General features: G+C 39.7%; 1 protein-coding gene across 11 annotated transcripts in view; it reads left to right on the top strand.

The window, feature by feature from the left end:
• Positions 1 to 2,262: 2,262 nt before the first annotated feature.
• Positions 2,263 to 13,915, top strand: part of ROBO2 (roundabout guidance receptor 2) — a 368,188-nt gene continuing 356,535 nt past the window's right edge. For 8 of the 11 annotated variants that reach the window (XM_075197092.1, XM_075197090.1, XM_075197091.1 and 5 more), the window contains exon 1: positions 2,264 to 3,010. In XM_075197092.1, the coding sequence (XP_075053193.1) occupies positions 2,959 to 3,010 (52 nt within the window). In that variant the 5' untranslated portion in view covers positions 2,264 to 2,958. Of the gene's footprint in view, positions 3,011 to 13,915 lie in introns of all 11 variants that reach the window. The other 3 variants (XM_075197088.1, XM_075197083.1, XM_075197082.1) reach the window with 1 other exon arrangement.

The raw sequence follows: 13,915 nt of genomic DNA, 5'->3' as shown, positions 1-13,915 counted from the left end.
AGAGAGCAGAGCAGCACTTCTATCCCCTTCTATCTATACTAGATTGGTCAATTTTGATGTAATAAGTCCTGTTACAATCATAACCTGATCCAGTCTAAGCAGCATTGATGTAATGAGGAGGGGAATGCCATGACAGTATGAAGGGTAATATTTAAATAAAAATGTTGTATTGCAATTATGATGCTGCAAATGATGGAAAAACTTAAGTCCCAAGCATTCCCTATTATGGATCCCATATCTGCATTAATTACATATCAGACAAACAGCATTCCATACAGAAATTAGGAAAGCCTATTGGGGGTACTGTATATTTACAAAACGATAAAACAGCATCTAATTATATTAATAATATTAATGACTATATCTAATAAAGTAAAGATGATGATGATGATTGATTATTATTATTATTATTATTATTATTATTATTATTATTATTATTTATACTATTATTATTTCTATTACATTGATAATAATAGCAAGAATACAAAATAAAATAGTTGCTGTCATAGATCTTGTTATTGAAGGCATTAACATGAGAGCATTGGCTGGGATAAAAATAGAAAAATAAAAGAGTTAATGTAATTCAGTTTCACCATCACACTAAACAAAAGAGGAACATTAAGAGCAGCTGTCCATAATGTATGTACCAGTAGGGGGAGCTAATGATTCATTTAGATTTTTGTGAATGTTCATTCTGCGCCTTGGACGGCACAGAGTGTGTGTCCCTGTTACAGTCTAATCATCAGTACAAACATCAAACGACTATCAGGATTCCTGTGATCACACTCCTGCTCTCCCTTCCCACCTATTTACATTGGCTGAACCTATCATGTTAAGACCCTTTTGATCCTAAGAAACTCACTATATCTCAATCTCACCTCTGTACTTTGACTTGACTGGGCAGTTCAACAACACTGCATTTACCACTATAAGACTCTCATCGGGATCGGGTCCTTAGTTTAAGCTACCGAAGGACCACATTGGTTATTATTATGAATTATATCAAGGCATGTTGCAGTTTTAAACACCAATATTTATTTTTCCATTTAAAATTGCTATGTGTTGCTGGGGTCACAACTTTGTATGTACTCCCTCTATGTTACCATACATAATTAGTTATTCTTGTATTGCTTCGAGTAATATGTCATATATGCTAATAATAATAAAGACTATAATTCATAGCCTACTTCCTGCATAGTCCCCATAATAAGACACACATACATTAAAGTTTGGTTCATATAGGGTGCTTCAAATGGAATGTCACTGTGTTATATGTCCTGACACGTTCAATACATGTTTTGCACAGTCCTATACTTAGAGGAGGGTTATGGGATGAGTAACATTGTTATAGTAAAAAAAAAAACAGTTGTGTTAGGGTAATACCCATGTTGTCTTCTAACAGCATTTGCCAAAGAGATCTTTAAAAAAATTAAATTAAAATAAAAAGGGTGTTTCCTATCCCCACAAGTTAATTGATAACAAATCTTACCTATATAGCTGGTGGATATATGTCAGTTGTCGTCTAATAGTCATGTCTCTAGAAAACGTATAGGCTTATATTACCTGGGTGATCGTGCTGTTGTAATCATCAGCCAGCCTTGTAAATGCACAAATACATATTAATTCTGAGTCTACCCCACAGTGTTACTTAGTATGAATGTACAGCAGCAGCACAGTTCAATCTCAGCTTATTTAATAAGACAAAGGACATCCAGAACGTCATGGGGCTGTCAGGGTACACCTGCTTTGCAATACTGTCAACAGATATGATAGCAGTAATAATAATATTGTAGATACATATATGTGTGTGTGTAGCCTGTCTTTATCTCTGTCACTGAAGGAATCATGAATAATTAAGTATTATTCTGTCAAAGCTGGTAAAAACAGACAATTATTCAGTTTTCCATATACGTCCAACGTTTTCTGCATTATTGTAACTTAGACACTGAAATATGTCTACACAATGAACTGTCTGTATGCATTAGTTATGTGTTTAGTCTAGGGGTGTGTGTGTGTGTAGCTGTGCATTGTGTGTGTGTGTGTGTGTGTGTGTGTGTGTGTGTGTGTGTGTGTGTGTGTGTGCAGCTGTGCATTCTGGATTACCTATTTGCACACTAGGCTGGTGATGATATAGGTGTATAGGAGTGAGTGAGGTTCTGACACAACTCAGTATAATGTTAAGACCCATTCCCCCACAGCAATATACAGCAATAGCTTCTGTAAACCCTCCCCTTTCCCAAGTGCTTGGCTGGTGAGCAGAGCCAGGTCCCAGAGTGAGCAGGAACTGGTGCCTGGCTCTCTGGGAGCAGCAGCACTTAGAGGAGTGACAAGAGGGCTGGGCTGGGCTCATCAGTGCAGTGCTGAGCTGTGTGGCTACTGAATTACTCTGTGCATGGACAGCCTCTCATCCACGGGAACTGAGCACCTTCATCATCTCCAGGACGCACAGCCAACTCAGCCCCTGATTCTTATATCTTGGATGAAAATACAGAAGTTAGGGAAGGGGATGTCACAGCTGCTGACTGTGAATGCGCTGCAGTTCTGTGAAACATCCACAGTCATCCAGATAAAACATTTGCTGCTGCTCATCCCGGCACAAGTTTGTGGACCACTTTAGAGAAACTCAGCTGTCTTCTTTTTCTCAAGAAAGGAAATTTTGTTTTATATATATTTCTGGTCTGCCATGGTAACAAGGAAAGAAATCCCATTACCATAATATTCATCTAGGATATGTGGTGCCGTGTTAAGCACGTTTTGGAGTCTAATGGATCATAAAGTAATGCGTGCCAGACGTTTCAATGAACAGATTGTAGTATTAGAGTATTTTATTAGTGCGTTCTAAGAGAGACTAAAGTTTCTTCTGCTTTCCCTATAAGCGTCCCGGGTCTCTCTTCTATTCATTATTTTTTTCCTGGAATTGAGCATCATTGTACATTTTGGATCTCTTAATATGTAAACATGGGTCTCCTAGTTCCAGTCCTGGTCTGTGGATTTTTATGTCAGGTTCTTGGTAAGTTAAAGCATCTCTTTCTATGTTTCTGGCAAGTGTTTGTGCGTTTTTTCAGGCTGTGTCAGTGCTGTTACGCATGGATGAGATTAGAGTTGGAATAAGTCAAATACCTTGTTTTATGGCTCTGAGCTGCAGCGATGGTTTCAATCACCATTCTGTCTTTATCCACGGTATTGATGGTGGAATATATGCCAAGCAGTAACTTTAAGAGTTATTGGATATTATTTGAAGTGAACCACATTGCTGCATTGTTTCTCTGTCTGCGCAGAAGGGCATCCAACATAGAATATCAGTGTTAACGCAGGTCACAGTCAGCGTAAGTTAGATAAGCGTAGGTGGAAGATTACCTGTAGACAGGAACTGGCTGTGCGCGAGGGTGCCTTACTAGTGATGGTGTAGGTGAATGTGTGTGTAATACATACATACACAAGCACACAGATATAGATATAGATATAGATATAGATATAGATATAGATATATATATATATATATATATATATATACACACACACACATATATCTATCTATCTATCTATCTATCTATTTATATATATATATATACATACATACCCATAGATAGATAGATAGATAGATAGATAGATAGATAGATAGATAGATATATATGTGTGTGTGTATATATATATATATATATATATATATATATTTATATATATATATATATATATTTATATCCAAAAAGTCTTTACGCTATAAAGCGCTTATTAACACCAAGTGCAAATAATAAACAGGAATATACTTAAATTTTTCAATAGGCAGCTCCCCAGTCATTCAACACCTGTCTGCAAGTGTCATTCCTAATAAATGAGATACAAAAAGACAGGGGGCGCCAATTGGTGCCCCCTGTCTTTTTGTATCTCATATATATTTACATATATACACACACACACACACATATATATTTATGCTCGCACATTCATAGATATACATTGAAAGTGCAAAGTTACATGAGAAGCGCTCGTGGCTGCTGCAGAACCTCTTTCAATGAGGAAGCAGATAAATGGATACATATGTTGCTTCATAAATGAGTTTAAAATGCTGAATCCTCATTGGCCAGTTCACCGGGCCAAGAGGTTCTGCAGCAGCAGAGGACCCTTTTGCAATCTCATTGCCTGGTTGTGTTGGTTTTATGTCTAGTATGTGCTTCAAACCTATATGTAAAGTGGAAAATGCAGAATGCTGTAAGAAATATTACCCATCAATAAACAAATAGCCTGTCAGTTACTCCACTCTTATCTCCTGACAGCCATACTAATATTCCTGAAAGAAGAAAAAAGAACAGTAAGTGGATTGAGTTGGATAGAAAATCATATTAGACTCTCCAGTAGTGAAAATCATTTTAAGAACAAAAGCAAGTACAGTCTGTGCAACCTTACGTGGGGTTCATTGCACATCTGTATGGCCTTTGTTCTGCACTGCTGCTTATTAAGGAGCGGGTTCAAGAAGTTACATCCAACAGGGCATTAGTTATTACATGTCAGTAAGCTTATCTTTATGGGATTTAGGGTTTTTTTTGTTTTTTTTACTTTTGAAGAAATGTGAAGCAATAGAGCTATGCCATGATCCCATGATACTTTGTACTTAGAAAAGGTTGATATAAACAGTTTTGATGGAAGAAGGTGAATAATGACAGATATTCAGTATGAAACATACACACACACACACGTATTTGCACACTTTTGTACACTCATTAGTCATGGTTTACCATACACAGCTGAATGAGCATTTTTATATAGAAACCTGTTTTTGTCGGACAGGATAAAATTTTGCACACAATGATTATGCCCCATTCATGGAAATATATTCCTGTATGGGTTATGGCTCGTACACTACACACTACCAGCTTGGTACCGATAGGGGGAAAGCCGAGTTTTGATGGCACCTTACCATATAATCTCCACGTGGTTGGTTATCCCTTGGGATGGCGAGATTGCATGTGAGGACCATTCCCATTGACATGTATGGAAATGACTAGACACAGGGATGTGTCTGGGTTTTAAGATAAAAGACATAAAGCTGCCATCAATATTGGTTCTGGCTTTACTGTGTCGCCTAATTATTCTACACTGTTGCCACAAATAGGGACTGCACGTGGAATGGAAACTTATATAGTGGTTTTTCCCATACGACAACATATTATTGTATATGCATTTTAACAAACCTTGAATGAGCAGATCATTGCTGGATTTAATCTCTCGCAATGCCACCAACATGACAATATAAGGAATACCCTCCCATATAAAGAAATACTGACTAGATGGGTACTTGCTTAGTATACCTGCCAGGAATATGGTATCAATGAGAATAAAAGGATCTAGTGGTAATATTGACAGCTACGAGCATGGTATAGACATGATCTTATGTTTGGTCTTCAAACGCTGTACGTTTTGTTTAGGAAAGAGATCAAAGCATATTTGTACATTGAGTCAATAGGAATTTTAGGCGTTTATTGTAGAAAGACCATAAAGGTTAGAAGAGGGCGAAGACCTTCACTGTTGACTTTCATTGCTAATTTGATTATCAAGGTAGGGAAGGTAGACATTAGTTCTGAATTAAAATATTTAGGGATGATACTCTCATGGGCTCATCACTGAAGATTAGGAGTTTATTCAGTTTGTCTCTTTCCTTGTTGATGAAATTGAGGATAATGGCACATGGTGTATTATTAACACGGTTAATGTTTAAAAACAAACGGGACTTAAGCACAGGGCTAATGCTAGGCAAACCAGGGCAGTTGCCTAAGGTGCCAATGGATAAGGGGCACCTGAGTGACATAATGTCACTCATCAAGTGTTTTCAACGTCCCTACTTCACCCACACCCTGAGCGTCAGCCTCCGATCGAGAAGTAGCAGCCATTTGCTCCTCTATATTAGTGATGGTCTGGGAGATTGGCGGTGGGCTGTGGTGTCACTGCCCAGTCTGAAGAGACCAGGAGATGTTGCTCCCACCTCCTGCCTACGGTCAGACGAGGTGAGGTCTGGAGGTGCAGACTCCAAAGGGGCATGCCACCTAAGGCACCAACATTACATCCGCCGGCCCTACATTAGCATCTTGGGCAGCACGGTGGCTCAGTGGTTAGCACTTCTGCCTCACAGCACTGGGGTCATGAGTTAAATTCCTGACCATGGCCTTATCTGTGTGGAGTTTGTATGTTCTTCCCGGGTTTGCGTGGGTTTCCTCCGGGTGCTCCGGTTTCCTCCCACACTCCAAAAACATACTAGTAGGTTAATTGGCTGCTAAGAAATTGACCCTAGTCTGTGTCTCTGTCTGTGTGTGTGTTAGACTGTAAGCTCCAACGGGGCAGGGACTGATGTGAGTGAGTTCTCTGTACAGTGCTGCGGAATTAGTGGCGCTATATAAAAAGATGGTAATGATGATGATGATCATGGGATTTTGGTATTTTGTGTGTGTGTGAAGCTTTTAACAAATACTATGCAAAATCTTATTCCTCAGAATGGCAGGAAAAAGGAGGAAATGGAAGATCATTTTTCACTTATGTTCACCCATCTCTACTTATAACACAATAGTTTACATTAGAAAACAGTTATCAGGAACCACTGCAGTTGGGCAGATCTGTATGTACCAGATCACATACATAATTACCTAAAATAAACTTCAAATGGTCATGTGAGCATTATAAACTGGTGCTGGGTTGTCAGCCCTGCATGGCCTCCAGAGACCCCCCTCAGCATGCAGACAGTCCGTCCTACATATGGAACAGGACATGATCCTAATACAGACTTATTGCATTTAAAATATCCACCTTCAATTTATCTTGTCATGTACAGCATCCAGGACAGAACGCTGCGTCCACTATTGTGATAGGAGAAGATGCACAGTGCAGTTTGTCATCATTAAAATAGGGACATTGGAAAAACACCGACCATTCATGAACATCAGGGACAGTAAGAAGGTATGTTACAGGAACTGGCTTTGTCCCAGTAGCAGCTGTATCCAGAAGGTGTCTCTGCTCCTTGCTTCCATATTACACACAGTAAGATCCTCCTGTATTTAGTCCCATACTTGCCAACATTTTAACATAGTTTACATGGACACTGTGTTGAGTCTGTAAATCTAAATACGTCATGTGCGATTCTGTCTCGGTGAGTCTGGCACATTCCAATCATGACAGCTTTACTGAATATGATTATATAAAGCACTTTTTTGCAATTTTCAATAGTCCTCTTCAATACACATTATCTTATAAAGCCAACAGAATAAGAATCCATAGTAAGAATTACATATAATATGCAGAAAAAGGAATTTTAATGTGCAGTTGGCCTATACTGCAAAATAGGGATATCTTTTGGAATACATATTTCCAGGGACAAATCTATAGAACCCATAAGTGTCCCTGAAAGTTAGGGACAGTTGGTAACTATGAAGTACCGAAGCGGTCACCAGACTAAGACACAGTGCCTGCCCAAACTGTAGCCTGGCAGCAGCATGGGCACCTGGTTGTATGGAGCGACATAATGACTGATGTCAGTGCACCTTGCAAACAGGAGCTGGTCCTCTATGGCGGAGGCTCAGCAGATCATCCTGTCTGTCTAGGTGACTCACACTGTCAGACAGACACGCAAGACGGATGGGCTATGTTGGGCGCTGTGACAGTGAACAAGTGTGCACCCTCACGTCACATGTGTGCCTGGTAGAGCACGTGATGTGGTGATGCTTTGTCAGATGTCTGTCTGGGGCACAAGGAGGGCTTGGGCAGGCTCTGCTGATGTGTCATGTGATTTAAGGGTCACGTGGCCTCCGCTCTCAGTGTTATGGAGATAAGAGCAGTGTAGGCATTTGTAAATGTATGTAAGCAGGACAGTCTATAGGTATAATGGACAATATTATTATTATTAATATTTTTTTTTTTGTAGAGTAAATCTCCTTATTGCTTCAGATATAGACAGTTGTAGATTAGATATGACTATTCAGATTTACAAATGTACATATGTACTGTACCAGACACCTCTGTTTCTGAGCATACACAGGGACCATTGCATGCGCCGTGAAGCCTCGTTTTGCACTTCAGTTCTACAACCACGCATTCAACAGCTCCTGCGCATGCTCACATGCAGACGGAACAGTATCGCTGAGCTTCATAGCAGCGGCACGGCTGCTCCAGCAGTGGTTACGCTACTGTGTGTCAGGTGAACTCCCCTGCACTAGAGCACCATACATTCACCAAACTCAAAACTCTGAGGGGGAAATTCAATTAGTTGCAAAGTGTCTCCGGAACGTCCGCGAGACACTTTGCAGTGGAGATTTGACAGAAATCTCCGATCAATTTTCCTCGCACCCCATAGATGTATGAAGGAAAGTGAGCGGAGATTTCTTACATAATTGGCGGCAATGTCTGCGGCGCGATGTCCGCGCACCACATCACCAGCAATTGATTCTCCTCTAAAGAGAAAAAACAACGTGAGGAAATAGCTGACACCCCAGACTCGTCCACACTATGTCATCATCCTCCTGGTCACGGCCCATTTTGCATGATAAAAATCAGGACGGTTGGAGAATATGTTTGACTGTGGCACTGACGGACATGCCGTTCACTCCACTGTCTGAAATTATATTTCTTAATGTTGTTCCATCAAATATAGATTTTATAAGATTGTATAAAAATATGCCAGACCATAGTTTATATGTTAAACTAAAGTTAGTTGAAAAGTGTTTAGAAAATGGGTTTTAGAATAGTTTCTGCAGGATTGGACTGGCTCCAAAGAGATCCACTATCAAGCGTTAAACCTAAGTGGCCCTTATTCATCCTACTCAGTGTGGCCCCTTCAACTATCATCATCATCATCATCACCATTTATTTATATAGCGCCACTGATTCCGCAGCGCTGTACAGAGAACTCACTCACATCAGTCCCTGCCCCAATGGAGCTTACAGTCTAAATTCCTTAACATACACACATAACTACATTTCCTTATGTGCATATTTAAACATCGGTCTAACATTGAGGGCTAGATTTACTAAGCTGCGGGTTTGAAAAAGTGGGGATGTTGCCTATAGCAACCAATCAGATTCTAGCTGTCATTTTGTAGAAGGTACTAAATAAATGAAAGCTAGAATCGAATTGGTTGCTATAGGCAACATCCCCACTTTTAAAAACCCGCAGCTTAGTAAATCTAGCCCTGAGTCTCTACAACCGTTTTTTTATACTGTTGCTGAATTTAAAATTGACGATTGCTCCAAAACACCTCCTCGCGGCTTTCTGGCCCTCTATTGTATATCTCTATTTATTTGCTAGGATAATGGAGTATTAACACATATATACGGCCCACCCAATGAGAAACACACAGCCCTAATATAGAAAAACGACAGAACTAATTCACTTTAAACAACGTTTCTATTGTGTCGCAAACATTCATCAGTAAAGAACACAAATAATATACAAGTCACACAAGTAAAACAAGCAAAAGTTTCCCAAGCCTACCATACATATGGCTGTAACAAACATAAAGGAAGTCAGCTATTCAGACAATTATTGCAAGCTCCCTAATTAAACCTCAGGTTCACATATGCCTCTGTTCTCCCTCCTGCTATTCATTAGGCCACGGTGCTTTTAATAGATATTCAGTAACCTTACAAACCACAGTGCAATTTCTAAGAAGAAAATAAAATAATGGCTTATATTTTTTTTTAGTCCTCTGACCATTTTAAAAAGCTTTTGTTCTACGGCATCTCTTCAAATTGGGGAAAAAAAGGCGATTGTAATAAGCAAGCCCTCATTGCATCTATTAATAATTTATTGCAATCCCACATGTACACATAGAGCTACTTAGTATGATCATTAATATTTATTCTCACATGGGAGTGACAGCAAGCAAACAAATATTCTAAAAAGGAAAAAAAAAAAATTAGGCCAAGCATCAGAGAGAATTTTCAAGCATGTCTGGATAGCTTCTCATCTTTCTCCTGTTATTGTTATTTTATACTTATTTTATGTCTTAAGTGTATATCTTAAAAGTAATCATGAGTTAGCAAATGTTTATATCTGTCAAAGACACACTTCTGTGCTGTCACTCTTGATGCAGCTTAACACCTGTCACCTGGTTTTCTATAAACCAGGCTAATGACCAATAGGCTGCATAGCGGCTGCCTTCCTGTTGGGGCGGGTGGCGGCATTAATGATCCGTATTGCTCATTCTTGCTTAGCTGTTGGAACTTGGAAGAGATCTGGATGTTTAATATCCCCCACAGTCCGTGTGTGTTTGTGTGTGTGCAGCCTGCATTTAACCATGCAGTGTGCATCTTTTGTTGCTATGTATAATAAATATGAAAACAGCCTTTCCTTTCCAGCCATGTAGCAAAACATTGCTATCTTCTATTTCTCTTTTTTTTGCCTGTTATGTTAATTAGAGCAAGCACGTCACAGGGTGCCTCTATCTTCCCCCAGCAAAGAGATGCATTCACAGATATCCCAATTCCTCTCTATGGCTCGCTGCCATGTTTCTGATTGATTCAACCCCACAGAATAAACAATTAGGGCCTGTGCTTTATTACTGTGTTTTACTCGCATTTTCCTCCCAAGAGTGGTGCCTTATGGAGAAATATTTCTTTAACGGGACTTAAGAATGTGGCTGTGTTTTGGCTGGGGTCCAGGACGGAACCGGCGCTTAGTTTACAGGACTAAAGTGGTGAGAGTGTGGCACCCCTGTGTTTATATCCCGATCTGTTGTTTGATTTACGGGCTGGAACATACGCTGCTCTGGAAAACGCCATTGATTCACAAATGATAATAAGTCACTTGTGCGGGATGTAGGAAGGTGCAATTAAAGGGACCAATAAATGTGGCACCAGTGAATATTGTGTATTATTATAAAAAAAAGCTATTCATATATTAACATATTCATTTATAAGCAAAGAACATAACTTGGAACACAAATTATTGTGTGATAAAATAACGTTATAAAAATAGGGCTGAGTAATTCTGAAAACCACAAGCTACACATATTTCTACTTCCTCATGTGCTTTAAATTATTAAAGTCAACTTACAAGTACATGACATACTTCTCTTGTTATGTCAAGTCAGAGAAGATTGTTTCTGCTGTCCATGAGGATTAAGATATATATATATATATATATAAGCCAAGCGCATAAAAGTTGCATATAAAAATAGGGATTGCTTTTAGGTATTGTTCATGTGAAGATAGAATGGACCATAAAAGTAACATAAATAAATAATGTAAAGTCACATAATAGGGTGTTGGGTTTGTATGTCCCATATTACTGTGACAGTCTACCAGTGTCTTGCAGCTCCATTCTTCCACAAGATAATTATCCAACTGATGGCTGATTGGTGGTGGTGAAAAACTCTGGCGCCGTTCATCAAAATCCCATATATGCTCAGTTGAGTTCAGGCCTAGTGGCTGAGAAAGGCCATGACATATGGATAATGTCAGCATCATACTTATCAGTTCATTGGGTGACCACTAGAGCTCTGTGGTGGGAGGTATCGTCATGCTGGAAGACACCCCGTTTATCAGGAAAGAAATGACCCAACATAGGGTGAAGATGATCACTCAGTGCCATTAAGAAGCTGTTAAAATTTACCTTGCCTGGACATGCCAGAAACATACACCCACAAACATGTACAGAGCAACTAGAACCCTTCACTATTGGAAACAAGCACTCAGGGCTGTAGAGTTCTTTAGGTTGGCATCACACGTGCTTCCATCTTTTAATCAATGACATGTTGAAGGATGACTCCTCTTACTCAGGCTGGGCCAATCTGTGGCTCGCTAGGTGTTGTGAAACTACAAGACCCAGCATACCCTGTCAGCTATAGTCTGGCTTTCTCCTGGCAATGCATTCTGGGGCTTGTAGTTTCACAACACCTGAAGAGCCAGAGGTTGACCGGGCCTGCTCTAACCGAATCGCCTTTCTCCAATGGAGCCGCAGTCAATTGGTCTACGGTTGATCTTTGGTTTTGCCTTGTACTTTGAATTAATGTACAGACGCAACAATCCTGGAGTATAGATTTTCCCCCGTTGTTGCCCTTGGCTGCCCATTTTTCTACCTATGTTGCATTCTCATATCTCCTTAGAAACTGTTGTTTGTGAAACATGAGCTGCCTTGTTTACGAAACTCTTTTCTAAATGCATCCCAACAATCACCCCATCTTTCAAAGTCATTGAGGACTCTTCTTTCAGCCATACAAGCCATAATTATAGGCAACCATGGCAGACCAGCATTTATATACCTGATCTAGACCATGCAGGGATGTTATTTACTTAATGAAAATAGCTGAGAGGCCTCATGTGCCGCACCACAGTGCGCTCTGTCCTCCTCCGGGTATGTCGCGTGACCTCCTTGCGCTATGCAGAGGAGACCACGTGAAGTGGATGTCAGCTGCCCCTGTTCTGATGTGACCGGGAGCAAAAAGTGGAGGTGCTGCCCATACCAACCAATCAGATTCTAGCTATCATTTATCTAGTACATTCTAGAGAATGATAACTAGAATCTGATGGGTTGCTATGGGCAACACCTCCACTTTCCCTTTTTAAACATTTTAGTAAATCTACCCCTCAGTCTTTTCCATGTATTTCCCATCCCAGATTGTCTCTCGCTGGCTTGATCTCAACAACCTCTGTGATCAGTAATGTTATTTTTTTATTTTGTTTCTCACTCTTTACATCCTATTATGATATTAATGACTATATAGATGACCAGTTTTATTTCGATCACTTTTTTTTTTTTTTTGGTAGCTGAAAATTGAACAGGTTTTATTGTCCCTGACATTTTTTTTTGTAGACTAGTTTATGCCAGACATCATCAAATATTCCCCGCATACAGCAATCACACGTTCAACCTTGGGGTTGCTGCTAAAGTGGAGGAATTTGATGAAAATGGATAATGGTAATATTAATGTACTGTTGATCATAGATCTATCGCTAAGTATGCTGTGCATGATATGTGCCCTTTCACATGAAACCAAGTCACTGAATAGAAGAGTTTTTATAAACAGACAATAATTATGAAAATGTATTATTTTATACACATACTGGTTACCTAGGGGATGCAGACTTACATTTCCACCTCTCCTGGGAAGCCAGAATGCATCAGCTGCATTCAGTTTTCTAGGAAGGATGTGTCTTATGAATATAAGAAAAGCCTATCAGTAGTGAAGCTTCTCGTACCGGTGGAGCGTTTACACATGTGCAGAGCCCTTTCCTCTGGTATTGGGGCATTTGGTTCCACCCATTACCTCCCCCCCACACACACACACAAACACACACACACACATACACACACACATAGAGACAAAGGATGACTAAGTCCAAGGCGGAAACCAATGTAACAATATGAAAGGCAGCCTGTAGCAAACAAAATAGGAAACACCAAACCCTATCCAAAATATATAAACAAACAGCAGGTTTGCAGACAGGCGCCAATCACAAAATATATACAAAACAATGAATCCAAAGCATTCAGTAATGACACAAGCAAAATGTCCAAAAAGTGAATGAAATGAGAATCATACGTTCCAAGGGGCAAAGATGATAAATCTTCTAAAAGAGTCCCAAACCCTTCAGGAATCCTCGTGGGTCATTCATAAGAAAAAGGAAAGAGGAAACAAAACATAGTGCAATCCACATATATGGCAAGATATAGGAGGGGGAAATAGTCCCTATATACTCCGTGCACTAATAAGTAGACAGGAACACCTCATGTGATGATGGGTTAAAAAAAAACCCTCAGGGTTGCGCACTCACCAAATGATATAGTATAACAAGCCCGTATCAAAGATGTAGTTCCTTACAATGATGGGTCCTATGTGTGGAGTTTCACTCGATTATACCGGACTTTTCATTGGCAGCTCGTTACTTTAGCCACTAAGGTATAGTTCAGATGTTTTTTGGTGTAGGTGTTTCCATC

Source organism: Mixophyes fleayi, chromosome 2 (genome assembly GCF_038048845.1).
Source record: "Mixophyes fleayi isolate aMixFle1 chromosome 2, aMixFle1.hap1, whole genome shotgun sequence".
NCBI lineage: Eukaryota > Metazoa > Chordata > Amphibia > Anura > Limnodynastidae > Mixophyes > Mixophyes fleayi.
Note: the sequence above shows the minus strand (reverse complement) of the source record. Positions and strands in the feature narration are given on the sequence as shown.